Source organism: Lycorma delicatula, chromosome 9 (genome assembly GCF_047948215.1).
Source record: "Lycorma delicatula isolate Av1 chromosome 9, ASM4794821v1, whole genome shotgun sequence".
Lineage (NCBI taxonomy): Eukaryota > Metazoa > Arthropoda > Insecta > Hemiptera > Fulgoridae > Lycorma > Lycorma delicatula.
The window spans coordinates 62,204,201-62,224,469 of record NC_134463.1 but is presented as its reverse complement, the minus strand read 5'-3'; the positions used below and the strand labels follow the sequence as shown (position 1 = coordinate 62,224,469).

The 20,269-nt window shown below is 30.3% G+C and overlaps 1 protein-coding gene across 1 annotated transcript in view; it reads left to right on the top strand.

Moving 5' to 3' along the window:
• The first annotated feature begins 568 nt into the window (after nucleotides 1–568).
• LOC142330205 (DNA damage-regulated autophagy modulator protein 1-like) overlaps nucleotides 569–20,269 on the top strand; it is a 59,135-nt gene continuing 39,434 nt past the window's right edge. The window contains exon 1 of the mRNA XM_075375335.1: nucleotides 569–692. Coding sequence (XP_075231450.1) covers nucleotides 616–692 — 77 coding nt within the window. The 5' untranslated portion in view covers nucleotides 569–615. The remainder of the gene's footprint in view (nucleotides 693–20,269) is intronic.

The window sequence follows — 20,269 nt, the reverse complement described above, 5'->3', positions numbered from 1 at the left end:
TAAATAACAAATTAATAAGAATAAATAACGAAAGTAAAACAACTTTGTTCTCAGATTTTTCTTTTACCGTGGTATTTTAGCCTGAAATAAATAAATAATCAATATATTATTACAATTTCACATCGAATTAAAATGAGAAATTAGTACATTTTAATTTATAAAAAGCAATCATAAACGAATGCGGTACCTCGTAATTCACGCACCTGTTATGTTTAGCAAAATGTTCAATTATAAAAATACGATTTTTTTTTAAATTTATGAGTCATTTTCTTCAACTGAAAATCAGTTTACAACAATACATATGTATTTTTTTAATCCACTCTTTAATCTTTGAATTGTATGAATTACGTAAATTTATACACGCAAGTAAATTAAGTACTCTACTTGAGTGAAGTTAATGGAAAAACCAATCAGATTAATGCATTATTGATCAAGTAAATTTATCAGTTTAAATAATGAATTCTCTCTCTTTCTTTCCCCTTTTCACTCATTCTAAATATATATATATATAGATTCAATCAGTCATGACGAAATCGCTGGTGTTTACTTTTTATCGATACTACATTTTTCTCCGATTTATACGTTCAGTATACAGTGAACTCTCGTCAAATAATCATGGCACCTGTTACTTCTAGACTTCATTGGTTACCTGTAATCATATTTTTATGGATACCGTTTTCTTTTATTACCTCGTAAGTTTTTATGGATTTTTATTTGACAAAATATATATATTTGAATTTATTTTTATATGAACTAAATAATATTAGTGTTTATTTATTTATTGATTCAATTCCATTGAAAAATTAAATGGGATTTTTAGTTTATGTTATTAATTATTGGTTATTACAATTCGACTGAGCCACTGGGTTTGCTCTAAAAAATTTTAACCGGGCGATTTTTTTGACAATAAAACTATATGTTATAAAACATATTGCGATTGTTATAAAATAAATTCGTTTTATTTTATTGTAAACATAATAAATCATAATCTATGTCTTTTTTTATTTAATTATAAACACAAAATAATATAATAATTTTACTGTATGAAATTACTCTTTCTATTTAATATACATTTTTTTATCTCATTTTTCAGCTCAATTCCTTGAGCTCGATTTTATTTCTAATTCGTGAGATTATTTATGTCTATTTTCATTATATCCAGGTTTAAAAAATTACACTTAAAATTATTGCAACGATAATACAACCTTGTATGTAAAAATATATATTGTGATAAATGCTTGAAAATACAGCAAAACAAAAAAAAAATTGTGTGGTAATTTCATTGAGCCCAATACTATGATTGAGTTTTTTCTTACATGGACTTAATAACCCTTATATTATTAATAAGTAAAACATATACAAACTTACATTTTCTAGATGTAGTTTAAAACGTTTTTCCCATTTACATGCCAAAGAAATATAGTTATTGTAATGAAGAAAAAGATTAAAAATTTAAGTTATAATTCACCACATATTAAAAAAATAACTTTTTACTTCCTTGTACGAAGTAAAACAAATATTATAATCGCGAAAAATTTCGGTTTTCAGCTTTCAATGGAAATATCCATTTTGATCATACCTGAATCCATTTTGACTAGTTTCGGCGTGACGTTTGTACGTACGTATGTATCTCGCATAACTAAAAAACGATTAGCGGTAGGATGTTGAAATTTTGGATTTAGGACTGTAGTAACATCTAGTTGTGTACCTCCCCTTTTGATTGCAATCGACTGAACCAGAAGTGTCCAAAAAAGTTCAAAATCCAAACAAATTTGGATTTTAAACTTTTTCTTAACTATAGTAACAAGCCCTCATTGAGAGCTTTTCAACGATATATCATAAGTGGTACTTATTTTCATTGGTTCCAGAGTAATACACAAATAAACTTTTAATTAATGAAATATTTATTTAGATCCTTCAAGGTACATCGGTTTGAAGCAAACCTCATCTCCCTTTTTTTAAATTTAAATATACTGATATATTAATAATTAATTATTAACCTCTGAAAAATTTTTGCGATAAATAATAATTCAATAACAATAAAAGAAAAATTAAAAACTATCAGACGTTTTTAATGAAATAAAATTTTATGTACTTTTCATTTAAAAAAAATGTGTAAATGAAGTTTAATTGGCGTACAAGGAAGTCATGAGTTGTCCACATCTGATTTTTTTTTCATATGATTTTTGCCCTGGTACAGATCTCTTACAACGTAGACATATCTTCATTCTCCTTTATTCCCAGCTAAACTTTTGAGATCCTGATGGTTCTCATTTCCTTTGAGTTAGTCTATAATTTTTATTCTATTATTCATTCTAACCCTGTTTTATAAATTTCTTTCCTCTTATTATAAGTCCCAGCTAATCAGTTTACCTATTTTGAATAGTTTTTTCTTTCGTTAACTTTCATTATTACTTCTTCGTTTTTCACTATATATATCTATTTAATCTTCTTTATACCTACGTTTACAATTCCTCCGATTTCAATGTGAAACAACCACACAGAATAACACTTAAAATTAACACTTTACGAGAAGCTGATTTAATTCTAGATTATATAAGTGTTTTTTTTCTTTAAATGGCTCCTTATTCTTATTTTCATTTTGTTCTCAGTTTTATAATCTTTTATTAACATGTTACCTAAGTTTCTTCACTATTTTACTTGTTAAATTATTTCTTCTTTTGTGCAGATATTTACTGGCTTATTGTTTACAATAATTGTTATTTTTGTTCTCTTAGTATTCATTTTCATTCCTCATTCTGTTATTAACTGTTGTTTTAATCATGTAGGTATTATTTCGTTGTTTGTATCTGATTTTTGCCGAGTTTTTGCTACTTGATATCTTCTCAAGTATTAAATTCATAAGAAATTTATTACTTTTTACAAAATTTAATGAAAATTCAAGTCTCACCGGTGTAAATTAATATATAACATTGTACACTAAGTAAATATCGATGTGAGTTAATCGAAATTAAAGATATTAAGAAAAAAGTTGACAACAATGTTATAGGATTTACAAGTCCTATATTTGTAGGAAAGTCCTACAACTGTGGGTTGTTTCTGATGCACGGCTTACACACACAACTTAATTAAAAATATTTATCATTTTATTTAAATATAATTTTTTTCTCGTTTATTTAATTCAATGATTAGGCACGCGCGCATACATATTTAATTCGCACGGGTGTCGGTACTAGCGGTGACGGTTGGCACTAACTAAACTAATGTAATTTCACAACTTAAATAGAACCAATTTCATTCATAAAGCCGGCAGGCTGGTGTAGCCGTGAGGTTTAATGCGCCAGGTACCGAGTCAACCGGCGGTTGAGTTCGAGACTCGGCCAAACCTAGATACTTTTTTACACTTTAAATATTATTCATTTATTTAATTCTATTGCTCACCTGTGACGTTACAACATAACAGGCGACTACAACATCATTTTTGTGATGGGGATGCCAATTTACAAAAATGTTTTTTGCAAATATTGTTCTTTTTTAATTGTTAACAAATGTGCCTGAAAAAAATGTTGCTTTAATTAACCGAAATCTTGAGATACTGAGGATTACCTTGCTCTATAGCCTCATCCCTTGACCTTTTAAGTTGAAAATTTAATAGCATCAATGCCCCATATACAGAAGTAATCTGACCTTGTTTGGCCAAAATAGGTCCAGTAGTTCTGGAGATATAAGGTGATTTATAGGCCATCATTGAACTCGCGTACATACTAACATTTACGTAATTTACATCCGGAAAATTTCAATCCGGTTTTTTGGGTTCCTTAGGTGTCAAAACGTCAAGATTCGGTGAAAACCGTGTGTGCCCAAGTTGGATCGATTACAATACTTTTTTCCCTTCTAGAATTATAATTCTGCTAAGCCGTTACCTAGACGGAAAAGTAAAAATATATATTCGAATGTATGTCCAGTTATATGTATAATTTATTAAACATCTTTTCACTATTAAAATGTTAAATATTGGAAGTAATATTACCTAAACAAAACGTGTTAATGATTTATTTGCCAAATATTTTCTAAATATTTTTACGACTAGTTATATAATCATTATAAAAAGAATTGATACATCACAATTTTAAAAATCATATTGTATAATATTTGTTAAAAACAAAAACTATTCTATTCGTAGCTAGTAGAATAGTCATTATTTATGTGTTTTAGATATAAACAGAACAGAACAATTGTTATTTTTTGATAATTATTACGTAACAATTTTTTTAAAGTTTTGATGTGTTGATCTTATTTACACTATAAACAGATATGCTGTACAGTTATATTAATAATAAAGTAGACTACATTACACTCAAAAACCGTTTATAAAAAATCTACTTAAGCTTTTTTCCGAGATGACCGTTTTGATTATTAAACAATCATTCATTTTTGATTATTTAATCATTCATATCGGAAAAAGTACGCACATGTGCAGATTAGAATAAGTAAGTAAATATGTGAAGAAAAAATTAATTGAAAAATAAAAAGAACTTAAGAAACTCCATAAAATTAGTATTCTTATATTAGCCGAAATTTTATAACAAGAATAAAAAACATACAAATGACTGTTGTATTAATCTAATCTAATCTAATATTGCTTGAGATTACATAAAAGTAAAATAAAATTATTTTAGTATTGAGTAAAATAATTTTTACTCAAGTTTTTTATTTTGTACTTTTATTTTTAATTTTTATATATACAGAGTCTTTGTTTTAAAATGCTACCCCCAATTTAAAGAAAAATAATGTGATACATTTAATGCGATTAGTTATAAATATTAAAATTATTTGTGCAAAACTATATAAGATCAACATCTTTTTATTTCAAATGTTAAAAGTGTCACCTCTTTTTTATATTCCGTGCAATCTTTCCAAGTATACCTTTCCAATTTCTCGTGGTTCTTAGTTATGTTGGCTTTCAGTTCTTCAATGGTGTATGGATTATTTTTGAATAGACAATCTTTTAGATATCCCCAAAGATAAAAGTTTGCAGAAGAATGATCAGGTGACCTAGCTGGCTGTAAGCCGTCGATGTTATTCTTTCATCAAAGAAATTTCTCAAAAGGTCCATTGTTGATCTTAAAAGGTCCATTGTTATTGTTGTACATGTGACAAGTGTCTGCATCTTGTCGAAACAACAAATCTTTCTCATTTAATTCTAAATTTTCAATAAATTGCCTTAAATTTTCATGGTAGAAGTCTGAATTAAAAGAGTTTTCAAAGAATATGGAGCCAATTATTCTTCGCCTGGAAAATGTACACTACACACCAATTGTTTGTGGATATATAGGTCGTAAACGGATGGATGATGTGAGGATTGTTGGAGTTCCAGAAGCGATCATTCCGACAATTAACGTAACCACCCAAATGAAACCAACCCTCATCAGTAAAAAAGACATTATCAAACACTTAAATGCTCTCCCGAACAAACTGATAAAATCATTGGCAGTAGTGGAACCTAGCAGCATTATCAACCGGGTGAAATTTCGGTATGGCTTTACGTTAAGTAATCGGGCAACTTTAAAGGCACTATACATATTGCTTTTTGTTGCACGCCTTCGTAATGATTTGTTAGGTTAATTTAAAAAGCTTACCCAAACATCTTCCAGTGTTTCGTCATTAAGTACTGAACCTTTCCTGGTATGTCTCTGATTGCAGACAGAACCAGTCTCTCTATCAAACGGTGTTGAAGATTTATTTGCTCATTATTACCCGGCAAATGCAAATGAAAATCTTCTTGGCAAAAAAAAAAAAAGATTTAATTATTAAGTAATATTCTCAATAAAAATCCTTTTTCCGTGTTGAAAACCATTTCTTCTTAATAAAAAAACCCAGATAAACAAAAACTGCTTTTTTTTTAAGAGGTGAAGGAACCCCATTTACGGGCGCCGAAGTAAATTTCGGACTCGCTAATTGGTTCCGTAAGCTATTATCGCTAGCCATAACTCGCTAACGAAGCATTTCCAACCTACGTTTATTGAATTTTTTTCATTATTTTGATGAGGAATACACTCGTGAAGTATACTGGTTTCTTCGTGGGACGCTCTGTATAACGGTAGAATCTCGATTATTTTCGGTATAAACTCCGTTTATAAAGAAAGACTTATCTTTTAAGTATTTTTGTATCAAGATTAATGATTATGACAAATATTACTACATTTTACTCCATACATATGATTTTACAATTGACGTATTCAATTTATTTAAAGTCTTTCCGAATCAGCTGAATTGGGAAGACGCATTCACCACTAGACCAACCCGGTGGGTTGCCAGGGTCGGCACTACGGGATCGACAGTGCTCTCTCTCCCTCACAGCCTCGTGTGCAACTTCCTATGTGCGCATGCGCACAACAGCCAAACACCACGCCGCTGGAACTAAGAAGCGCACAGTTTCATACAAAGATTTTTGTATCTTTTCATAAACTGGGGGATGGCTACTGACATTAAGTTTAAGGATTATACATTGTACAAGTATGAAGAAAAAAGGACTCATATTAAATGTTATCGATAATACCAAGTGGAATAAGGAGTGCTGCAGTTCCACAGTGCCTATACCCGAGCCACCACTGTCTATTACAAATGTTGGTTAACAGCAATATGTGTAAGGTACAACAAGATTAATGGAGAATTGCTTGTGAATAGGACAAACCGAGTGATAACGAAAATGCTTAAAATAGGTTGTACTTTACTAACAAGAACACTTAAGTTTACCCTTATTAACACTTTCTACATTCCAATATATTCATATTTTCTATCTATTAGCTATATATATATATATATACAGAGTGTCCCATATAAAACGCAACCCAACCTTATATTGATAGGTATTGAAATAATAAAAAGGCATGTGTAAATGTAATTTGTATTATTACCATCCATTATCTTACATTTAGAGAGTAAATGTTGGAAGTGGCCGCCATTTTCTTGAATACAAGCTTCAATTCTTTTTACAGCGTATCTTGCAACTTTTTTCAGAGTTTGTGGCTGGATATTTAATACAGCTTGTTCAATATTGACTTTCAATTGTTCAAGTGTTCGTGGTTTGTTGCTGTAGGCTTTTTCTTTGAGGTAACCCCCATAGAAAAAAATCCGTCGCAGTCAAATCTGGAGATCTTGGTGGCCACAAACCTCGACTGATAACACGATTACCAAAGAATTCCTCAACGAAATCAGAAGTTGAACCTGGGTAGTGCGATGTCGCACCGTCGTGTTGTAGCCAGCAGTGTCTGTCTTCCTCTTCCAAGAGTGCAATGAACATAAATAAAATATCCTGATATCGTTCTGCATTAATTGTGTACTCGAAAAAAATAGGACCGATTATTTTCTTCTGCGATATCGCGCACCACACGCCCAACTTCTGCGGATGTAATTGTTTTTCGTGATAAACGTGGGGATTTTCAGCGCTCAAAATTCTACTGTTTTGGCTGTTTACGTAGCCATCCAAATGAAACCGTGCTTCATCTGTGAAAAATAACGAATCCATAACATTAATTCCCTCACGCAGAAATCGACGGATCCATTGACAATATTGTAGCCGTTTTTCTTTGTCGGGCTCAAGAAGTTGATGAACCGTTTGAATGCGATAAGGTCGTAATTGTAATTATGACCTTATCGCTGATGAACAGTTGATTTAGACAAATTAATTTCAGCAGACAAACGTCTAATCGATTTATTTGGCGAGGCGAGTAATCGGTCTTTGATTTCAGTGACTGTATCTGCATTCAACACTGACGCAGATCTTTTGTGTTCCTTGTTATTAACAGAACCAGTCTCTCTAAATTTTGCAAATAACCTTAATACTGATATTTGGTAGGAGCTGGTTTATCTGGGTTCTTATGGCGAAACAAATCTTGCACTACAACCTCTGATTTCGTACTGAAGTACGACTCAACAATGAAAACACGTTCATCTAGCGAAAACACCATCTTGTCTCTAGCAATACACTGAACGTTATGATTGCATTGTTGTTAATATATATATATATATATATATATATATATATATATATACAGGGTGTCCCATATAAAACGCAACCCATCAATCACTCATCCATGAAGTTTCAAAAGTCAAGCTTACTCCCCTACTGAAATGGACTCGTCCAACATCTGAACATCGTGGCGACGCAGTAGAACACTACCGATAGTAACAACAATGCAATCGCTCGGTTTGTCCTATTCACAATCAATTCTCCATTAATCTTGTTGTACCTTACACATAATGCTGTTAACCAACATTTGTAATAGACAGTGGTGGCTCGGGTATAGGCACTGTGGAACTGCAGCACTCCTTATTCCACTTGGTATTATCGATAACATTTAATATGAGTCCTTTTTTCTTCATACTTGTACAATGTATAATCCTTAAACTTAATGTCAGCAGCCATCCCCCAGTTTATGAAAAGATACAAAAATCTTTGTAAGAAACTGTGCGCTTCTTAGTTCCAGCGGCGTGGTGTTTGGCTGTTGTGCGCATGCGCACATAGGAAGTTGCACACGAGGCTGTGAGGGAGAGAGAGCACTGTCGATCCCGTAGTGCCGATCCTGGCAACCTACCGGGTTGGTCTAGTGGTGAATGCGTCTTCCCAAATCAGCTGATTTGGAAGTCGAGAGTTCCAGCGTTCAAGTCCTAGTAAAGTTAGTGGTTTTTACTCGGATTTGAATACTAGATTGTGGATACCAGTGTTCTTTGATGGTTGGGTTTCAATTAACCACACATCTCAGGAGTGGTCGAACTGAGACTGTACAAGACTACACTTCATTTACACTCATACATATCATCTTCATTCATCCTCTGAAGTATTACATGAAAGGTAATTACCGGAGGCTAAACAGGAAAAAGAAAGTGCCGACCTTGACGTGCTGGTGGAAGGTAGTTTTTTTTTTTTACTCCAAGTGTGTTGTGCTTAAAAATCGTGTACCATATTCTTGAATGTGATAAAGTGTAGAATTAGATTATTATTATTCTTCCAGCTACTTAATTTGATTCATTTTTTTCGGTTCTTTTATTCTACAGAAAACTTTAACCATGGCCTTGAAAAGGCCCAGAAAAAAGTTTCTGAAGCATCATACCCCCCCACTAATTTTAGCTACGAGCCGCCACTGGTAATAGAATTACTGTTACGAAAAAACATTACGCAACATTATATTTCATGTATTTAATATCATAGACCATTGATAAGTACTATAACGGTGATAATTCTCCATTGACTGCTAGTTTTTATAGATTAAACAAATTGAAGAAGTGTACAGATAAGTATTTATCAAAACGCTTTTAAGTGCATGCAAGAATATTTATAAATTATACATCACTAGTAATTAAATCTTTTTAGAAGATAAAATTTTTCATTTAAAAAAAGGATAATTGTAGTTTATCTATTTTTTAATACTTTCATTTGCAGTCGCATCGACAATTAAAGTCATTAGCGACTTATCAGTCTAATGTAACTGTACCAGTAAATTTGTAGTCCTGAACAAACTCAGGTCGACTACTCCTGAGACGTGTTGTTAATTGAGACCCAACCACCAAAGAACACCGGTATCCACGATCTAGTATTAAATCTGAATATTTTAGTTTACTAAAATATATTTTTTTTAATAGTAGAAGGAATATTAAAGAAAAACAAACCAACATTCTTGGCGTTTATAGACCTAGAAAAGGCATTCGATAACGTAAACTGGAATAAAATGTTCAGCATTTTAAACAAATTAGGGTTCAAATACAGAGATAGAAGAACAATTGCTAACATGTACAGGAATCAAACAGCAACAGTAACAACTGAAGAACATAAGAAAGAAGCCGTAATAAGAAAGGGAGTCCGACAAGGATGTTCCCTATCTCCGTTACTTTTTAATCTTTACATGGAACTAGCAGTTAATGATGTTAAAGAACAATTTAGATTCGGAGTAACAGTACAAGGTGAAAAGATAAAGATGCTACGATTTGCTGATGATATAGTAATTCTAGCCGAGAGTAAAATGGATTTAGAAGAAACAATGAACGGCATAGATGAAGTCCTACGCAAGAACTATCGCATGAAAATAAACAAGAACAAAACAAAAGTAATGAAATGTAGTAGAAATAACAAAGATGGACCACTGAATGTTAAAATAGGAGGAGAAAAGATTATGGAGGTAGAAGAATTTTGTTATTTGGGAGGTAGAATTACTAAAGACGGACGAAGCAGGAGCGATATAAAATGCTGAATAGCACAAGCTAAACGAGCCTTCAGTAAGAAATATAATTTGTTTACATCAAAAATTAATTTAAATGTCAGGAAAAGATTTTTGAAAGTGTATGTTTGGAGTGTCGCTTTATATGGAAGTGAAACTTGGACAATCGGAGTATCTGAGAAGAAAAGATTAGAAGCTTTTGAAATGTGGTGCTATAGGAAAATGTTAAAAATCAGATGGGTGGATAAAGTGACAAATGAAGAGGTATTGCGGCAAATAGATGAAGAAAGAAGCATTTGGAAAAATATAGTTAAAAGAAGAGACAGACTTATAGGCCACATACTAAGGCATCCTGGAATAGTCGCTTTAATATTGGAAGGACAGGTAGAAGGGAAAAATTGTGTAAGCAGGCCACGTTTGGAATATGTAAAACAAATTGTTAGGGATGTATGATGTAGAGGGTACACTGAAATGAAACGACTAGCACTGGATAGGGAGTCTTGGAGAGCTGCATCAAACCAGTCAAATGATTGAAGACAAAAAAAAAACTAAAATATTTAAAATTAAAATAATAGAATGTGTTGATATCTTAAAAAATCTGATTTTTTTGTTAGTTGCCTCGTAATTTATAATCTTCCTTATTATTAATTTGTTACATACTATTTATTTTAAACTTTTCATTCGGCTTTTGATATCTTTATGTTGATATTTATGGATTTTGAAGATATTTTTACTTCCTTATACGAAGTAAAGGAAATATTGTGATCGCGAAAAATTTCGGTTTTCAGATTTCAAATGGAATATCCATTTTGACATTACTGAATCCATTTTGACTAGTTTCGGCGTGACGTCTGTTTGTACGTATCTTGCATAACTCAAAAAAGGTTACCCGTAAGATGATGAAATTTTGGACTTAGGGCTGTTGTAACATCTGTTTGTGCACCCCCCCGCCGCTTTGATTGCAATCGACTGGACTAAAAGTGTCCAAAAAATCCCAAAAGATTTTGAATTTTGGAATTTTTCTTAACTGCAGTAATAAGGAATAATTCTCTCAATGAGGATTGAGAGCTTTTCAACGATGTATCCTAAGGGGTACTTATTTTCTTTGGTTCCAGAGTTATAGCCAAACAAAATTTAATTATGAAGTATTTTGATCTTACAAAGGGAAAAGCACATCGGTTCGAATCCGACTTCATATACAAATACTTTTTTTTAATTTAAACATATTGATTTACTAATAATTAAACTCTGATTGTAAAAAAAATTACAATAAATAATAACGATAAAAAAGAGAAAAATAAAGTTATTACTGAAATAAAATCTTATGTACTTTTCAATTTAATTCAGAAATTTATACAGAGGTTAATAATTATTAATAAATCAATAAAGTTAAAAAAATATATGTATACGAAGTCGGATTCGAACCGATGTTGTCCATGGTTACGGATCCGACACGTTCTCACTTACACCACATAAATAATTGAGCAACATGAAACAAAATTAATACATAAACTAATATAAAATGCTGACACGGACACCACAAAAAAATGTGACGCAATGTGGTGTCCATAACAATTAAATTGTGTAACTGTCCACTTTATTAGAGAATTGGAGGATCGTATCTCACTTTCAAATGAAATAAGTTTAAATGAAGCGCAGCAAAAAATGTGTATATGTAATTTAACAGGCGTACAAGGAAATCATGTGATGTCCACATCAGATTTTTTTACTTAGATTATGCAAATTGGCGTAAGTCTCTTTTCTCGCCGGTAATTATATCAAAATTACATTTTTTACTTGCTATGCCATTTCAAAAGTGTATTTCTTTACGAGAATCGTAAATTTTAATTACGGAAGCCTACGCAAAATGTGTTCTAAAAATCTGCGTATTACAAATACAAACTGAACAATATCTACAGTACATACGCATATTATTATGCGTACCCAGAATTTCATAATACTGTTACATTTTTTTATGATAATTTGATCATATAAGCCCGAAGATTGTACGTGGGAGTATGGAATTTTGTAGCATATTAATGCCTGATCAAGATTCAAACTTGGGAACTTCTGAACCCGTTTTCTATCAGTAAACCTAATTGAATTCATTTATGCTATAATAAATTAAGCAACACAACCGTCGTTTTGGATAAATTATTTGGAAAAAATCATAATTATTAAATATATTTTTATAAAAAAATTTCTAGTGATTTAGATTAAAATATATATATATTTAGATTCACATTAAATTCTCATTACGTTAATTTTGTTTTGTATTAATCGAGTTAATTGACATTAGATTACAAGTTTAAATAATTACCCTAATGAGTCGAACGATGTCTTAAAAATAAATTGCCATTGTATCGGAGTCTACTTCCTACAAATAGAATTCATGAAACAAAATTAAATCTTTAAAAATGAGTGTGTCATTCACCCTTTCTTCTCGTCGATTATGATTTGCGTGACGTCAGTTTTCTAAATTAGTTACAAAGGTCAACGTATTCTACTGAACTTTTATTTACAGTAACTCATTCTGAAATAATCAGAAAATAAATAAGGAAAAAATATACATAAATACATAGTGTAGTTGAATTTTAGTAATAGTAGAATAAAATTAATTAAATATTTCTTAAATTTTCATTATTTTTTATGTCAAATTCTACATTGCATTAAAAAAGTAACTATACACCTTTATAAACATGAGGGATTGTATTCAGTCTGCTGTGAATAATGATTTCTGCAAAGGTTAGTAATCCTTTGTTGTGTGCAGTTTGGTTCCGCAAGAGCCACCGGTGACTGGTGACCTTGAAACGAGAAGATATGTCTGGTTCTTTATTGTTCATTGTGTGTTCGTTGCTTTTGAACGATTGAGACTGTGTCTTTTCGTCTGCATTCAGAATGGTGTTAACTTTAGAACAGCAAATATTTCTTGTTGAATATATTGAGAGTGAAAGACCAGTTTTCTGTTAGATTTCCAGATGTATTGATTCCTAGTCATTATGTTGTAAGAGTACTAATTGAGAAATTTAGGAAAAGACAGGATCGGTAAAGGTACTTTGAGCAAAGGAATAGACTATCAGTACTCGATGAGGAAAGACTGCAAGACATCAAGCTGCTATGAGATGAACTTTCGACATGTCCAGGTGAAATTTGGCACAACAGAAAAACATTAGTGTTGCAATTGCAGACAAGGCAGTTCATAACAAGCTCAGCCTTATCCCGTAAAAGTTGAACTGGTTCAAAAGTTATTGGCCACAGACTGTGGAAAGTGAATTCGATACACCGAATGGTTTCAACAGTTTCTAGGACAATTCTGACGAAATATTTTGGTCTATGTTTTCTGTATTTATGAGGTGTGGTTCCATCTATCAGAGTATTTGCATACGTAACTCACATTTTTATGCTGCCAACAATCCACATGCCATACATGAAATTCTACATAACCAGAAAAATGGGATGTGGATTACAGTATTCAGAAGAAGAATATTTGGCCTAATATTCCTGAAAGAAACAGTAAATTCAGCTTGTTATTGTAAAAATAATCACCAGTTCATGGGGGAAGCTAACTGAGGACAAAATTAATAATACTTGGATTCAACAAAATGGTGCAAACACGCATACAGCCGCAATCCATGAAGTTACTGCAAAAGATTTTCAGAGATCTAATCATTTCTAAGGACTTGTGGTCACCTCGTCTTCTGGAGTTAGGCCAACCAGTGTTATACTCCTGAGGTTATGCAAAAAGTAATGTTTATCAAGGAAACCTGCACATCTTCCAGTAACTTCAACTGCTATTTGTAATTTCACCAGGAACAGATTTAATAATTTTCATTCCACTTTTTAGCTACAATTTTTTAAATAAAATAGTGTAGTGGAATGGAGCAAATGCTGAAAAATTATTCATTAAGTTGAATTTATTTGGTGATGGCGATATAATAAGTTAATGCTGATTTTTTTTTTTTTTATAAAATAATAATATACATTATTGTAGAATTATACTTCATCATTGAATTTATTCATATTGAAATATGTAATTAGTTATACAGTATAACATTGTAAATTTAATTAATTTTTACCTTAAATAAATTGAACATATAAATAATAAAATGTTAAAATAAATATCTACAAAAAACTTGAAATGAATCTAAAGATTAGATTTATATAAAAATTTACATAAAAGATCCTTTTGAGTGAAACAAAATTTGAATTGAAGGTTAAGCAAATAGTAATTATATAGTTTTAAGTTTAATTCTTACACAGAAGGGGGGATTTAAAGATTAAAAAAGTAAGCGAAGTAGACTGTAGGTTACATTTAATATAATCTGTTATTTTATGTTCTTTTCATTATTTTTTAAAATTTTATTCTCTTCTTTTATTTTTATGAAGCAATAAAATATTGAAAGTATGCTTTACTTAACATTAAAAAATTAATGATTCTCATTTTAAACTATTATTTTATAGTCAACAGGTTTTAGATTTGTTTTTAATTAGGGTTTATATTTCCATAAGTAACAAAATTAATAACACATTATTAATTATCAAATGATCACACACTTGATGTGATTGAATATAAGAAACTGATAGAGTCGAAATTATGTTTTATCGTGAACTCAGAAGCTTTGTACATTTATGAATCTTTGTTCTTTTCTTTTTTAATTTGTTTTTTTTTTTATATTCTCTCAAGATCATTTTTCAGGTCTCTATAGCAAATCAGCTATACAGACAAGTGTACAAGTCTATATGATGTTCCAAACTTACTTGAAACAATTATACTGTTTTCTAACTGATAATTTAGATAGCCAACAGTTTTTATTTTTATTTTCTTCACAACTATTTTTTATATGCCATTGTTTATTGAAATTATTAGATTATGTATATACCACAATATGATTGTTTAGTGAATTGGTACAGTTAAAAAAATTCATACATTTAACAGAAATATTAAAAAAAATATATAGCCTTCCCATTAAAACAAGGCATATGAAAATTTATTTAAAATGTTTCAATGGCAGTAAAATTCTGTTCTTAAATAAACTGATTTTTAATATTAATACTGATTTTTTCTAATATGATCTCTTAACAATATTATGAAATTCAAAATTGCACTGTTGGAAAAACAAATGAAAAACTGGATACTTCAAAAGTGTAATTTCCTGTAATTTATGCAGGTTTTCTACAAATAAATTAAAACTTTTAATAATAATGCAGAAAAACCTTAAAGTATAATAAAACTAAATAGTTTTCATCCAGTGGTTTGTAAGGTATGACTGTTCAAAGACAACCTTTTTCTTTTTATTTCCTTGTACAAAGTAAAGGAAGTGTGAAAAGAAAGTAAAGGTGTGTTCGTGAAAAATTCGAGATTTTAATGGAAATATCCATTTTGACCATCCTTGATTCCATTTTGACTAGTTTTGGCATGACGTCTGTACATATGTATGACTCATATCTTGCATGACTCAAAATTGATTAGCTGTAGAATGTTGAAATTTTGGATTTAGGACTGTTGTAACATCTAGTTGTGTACCTCCCCTTTTGATTCCAATCGACTGAACCAAAAGTGTCCAAAAAGCCCAAAATCAAAAGAATTTGTATTTTGGACTTTTTCTTAATTCCAGTAATAAGCTCTCATTGAGAGCTTTTCAATGTTATATCATAAGTGGTATTTGTTTTCATTGGTTCCAGAGTTATAGCCAAATAAAAGTTTAATTAATGAAATATTTGGATCTTAGGGGAAGGCACATCAGTTCGAATCAGACTTAATCTCCTTTTTTTAACTTTTTTTAATTTAAATATTTTGTTTTATATATATTGATTTATTAATAATCATTAACCTCTCGTTGTAAACAAATTTTTATGATGAATAATGCAATAATAATAATAAAAAAAAAATTAAAAAATATCAGAAGTTTTTAATGAAATAAAATTTTATGTACTTTTCATTTAAAAAAAATTGAAAATGTAATTTAATAGGCATACAAGGAAGTCATGTGTTGTCCACATCAGATTTTTTAATGAATGCTGTGTTATTAAGGACCATAGGCTGGGTATGGCGGAAATGGTTGACATATAGCTGAATCTGTCACCTACTAGCAGTATGCACATTTCCCTATGTCCTCTCTGAGTTATACGTAGATTGAACTATCTCCAAAATCTCTTCATTAATAAAAAAAAAAATTGTTTCAATTAGTTCAGCTGTTCTCAAGTAACATTTGAATAATAAATAGAAAATAAACACATTTATTTACAAGTATAAAGTCAAATTCCGTTGTAGATTAAGTATGATGAAATGAAATTTACATTTTTATATAAGAATCATTCACTTTTTAACAGCCTAAACCTGAATAGATGCTTCCATAAGATATTTTCACCCCTGCCTCACCAAAAAATTGCTTTAAAATGTTTAATCTTTAATTGATTGTGTGGTTTTTTCCTCTTAACTTGTTACATCCGGCTTTTTTTACATGAAGAATTAGTAATGCTGTGAATCCATAAATGTTCTTATCTCTCAGAAAATAGTACCACCAATAATAAATAATTATCTAATGAATCCATGCAGAGTAAGTGATGTTTCTCTTCAAATGGAGCAGGTTGAGTATGAAAGACAACTAAATCTCAGAAAAAAAAGTTGGACTATTTTGACTGTTTATATATCCATTTAAATCAAATCATGCTTTACTGGTAAAGAAATTTTTATATAAAATACGCTTAAATTTCTATTTCTAAAACAAAATTGTTGAACCAAAAACATTAATATTCTTTATACGGTTCCTGAAATTATATTACATAAACCTGGTTTAGATAGGAATTTATAGTTTGTTTAGTTCTGTAAGAGTGTTTACTACTTCTAAAGATTCTAAAAAATAAATCTTTTGGTGAATGTAGGTATTTAATAAATCGCAGATTCTTGATAAGCAATCAAAATATTTTATTCAAAACCCTTCCTGTTTCTCCTTGAGTATATTTCTTGCCCAAAATTCCTTGGGAAAATGGGTTATCCACACCCAGGATAGGAACAGCACATGATTTATTCAATGATTGAATACTGATAGTATTGATCAAACCAAATATATGCAACAACAAATTGATTTTCTTGGAAATATTAAAGATCCACCTACGTACAAGCCCAGGCTTTGTTAAAAGAAAACTATTGACCATTTTTAGAACAATAGAGAATAAAAAAATTCTAGTGAGTAGTATATGGATTTGTTCAGCAGATTTGTAAAAAAAAAATATAAGAGAAGTCTTTTTAACTTTCTGCATATGATTTTTTTAAATCTATGGATATTTTGCTTTATTTTGATCATTCTGTTATGACTTTGTGTATGAATATCAACTGATAAACATAATCAATAGCCGGAGAATTTTTTTAACATATTTTTCTTTATCTCATAAAATTAGATTTGGTTTTTTAATGAGGAATTTTATAATTTTACGTTTTTTTTGAAAATTAAAGCACTATTTTTTTTTAAATAACATTTTACCATTCAATTATGTTTCAGAACAAATTTTTTTAATAAGTAATGTTTCTTATAGTTAGCTAATTTTTGCATAGGTTTTTTCATAAACTTTTTACAATTGTATGAACCTATTCTAGTTATGAAAAAAATTACTAGATTAGATATGTGATTAATAAGATTTCACTCTAAATTATTTAATATTTTTAATTTTTAACTTTTCTGACAGCTACAAATCATTCTATCTTTCACGTTTCATATATCGAAAACATGTTTAGAAGTATGAAAAATATTTTTATTTGTATTTATTGTTATCAAATATAATCTAATAGGTAACTTGTATACACTTTCAAATCATATGAATATACAAATACACATGTATCACATATGCACACATTCTCATTGAGATCTGAAGATGTTCCCTTCTTCCACTAACAAGTAGTTGATATAATACAATTCTTTTATTAATGAGAGGGAGAGAGATAGAGTGAGTGAGTGAGTGAGTGAGAGAGAGAGAGAGAGAGAGAGAGAGAGTGCTAGAAAGAGAGTGAGAGAGAGAGAGAGAGAGAGAGAGTGCTAGAAAGAGAGTGAGAGAGAGTATAGTGAGGAAGAGAAAGGAAGAAAGCGAATAATTTAAAGAAATAGGAATTTAGTTCATTATTTTTTGTAATATAATAATTTAATTTTCTTTAGAGATAAGTACATGTATATATACCTTATTATTAGACTATTATTATTAATTTTTTATCTGTTACATGTCATTTTAATCTAATCTGTAACTGTTCTGTATTTAAAACAATAATACTAATAATAAAAAAACCGATGTTGACGCTATAAACATCATAGAAGTTTGTTTTTAATGATTATTTCTTTATCAAGAGATTGTTTTGTATCATTAATAGGGATACTTAAAAATTATTGACACTTTTAATAGTAAAAAGTTGTTAAACAATATATTATGTTGACTGATAAATTTGGTTTATCTCACTTATTTTAAATAATAAACTTGATGTAATCTATTTTCAATTTTTTTTTTAAGTGTAAGGATTAATTTAAAGAAGAAAAATTATGAAAATTATTATAATATGAACATATCTTACTTTACTCATTAAATGTATATACTTTTGTGCATTTATATGTGTATTTGTGAACATGCACACACACACACACACATACACACATATACACACACACACACACACACACACACACACACACACACACCTGTGCATATATATATATATATATATATATATGATCTAAAGTAAGACTTCTCTGCTTATACAGAGTGATACTCTATACTTCATCAATTTGCCCACCAAGGAACTGAACTCATAGCTTACTGAAAAAATAACTGAGAGGAATGGAATATCATAAACCATCCCTTGTTAACATTAGAATATATAAACACAGCTTTATAGTTCTAATTATACATCTGTCTAAAATCTAAAATACAGAATGAACATACATTGTTCAGCGCATTTTAGGAGTTAATAAAAAATGAACAAAGCAATGTAGTGCGCTTTGATTTTCTTTAAATATTAGTGTAGGCACTAGAGTTACTGATGACCTTGAATAAACACACCAGCTGTAATGATAGGTGGGATCTTCAGTTGAGCAATGGCTATCGTTCAGGAGAAAGAAATAAGCGTACTATAGTTTCATGAAAGTGAATCTGTTATTACTTGTTTGTATTTGTTTTTGTTTAGAGTATGGCTGTGATCCTCCTAATAAAGACTATATTAAATGTTGGTATCAGTATTTCAAGGATACAGGAAGTGTAGTATACGAAAAAGGTGCTGGTAGACCTCCTGTTTCTGAGGAAGTTGTGAATTGAGTAAGAGAAATTTTTCAGTGAAGCCTGGGTAAATCGATTTGTCATGCGAGTTTAGAACTGGGAATACCACAATTGACAATTGTGAAGGTTATACATAATCGCCTAAAATTTCATGCACACAAAATTCAGTTGTGTCATGTAATTGAAGATGATGATAAACCATGCCGTTACAATTTTGCCCTGGACATCCTTGATAAAGTGAACAAAGGTGATACATTTTAGAAAAAGTAATTTTCTCTGACAAAGCTACCTACCCTGTTTACAATCACGTTAACCGTCATAATTGTCAAATTTGGGATAGCGAGAACACTCATACTGTTCGAAAAACACAACATGATACCTTGATATTTAAAGTTTCATGTGCATTGACTGCTTATGAAATGATCAGACTGTTCTACTTGGTCGACCCAACTAACGCTAATTATCTTGGTATATTACAGGGCATGCAGTCCCAAAAATTGAATTTTGGTAACCCAACGTTTACTCTCAACAAGATGGTGCACCATCACAGTAGGTTTACATGTTAGGGAATTCAAACATAAACAATTTCTTCAACGTTGGATTGGCCATGATGAACGAATTTCCTCGCCACATTGATTCTCTGATGTTATGCCTCTTGATTTCTTTCTTTGGGGGTTTGTGAAAGACAACAAAGGCTGTCAACATCAATCTATTAAAAAGAAGAATCAAAGTTATAATTAACAGAATAGCTCCAGATATTCTTTGTAATGTGTGGCGTGAAATTGAATACCATCTAGATATTTTATGGCACCACAAAAGGTGCTCATTTGAATCTTGTTTGA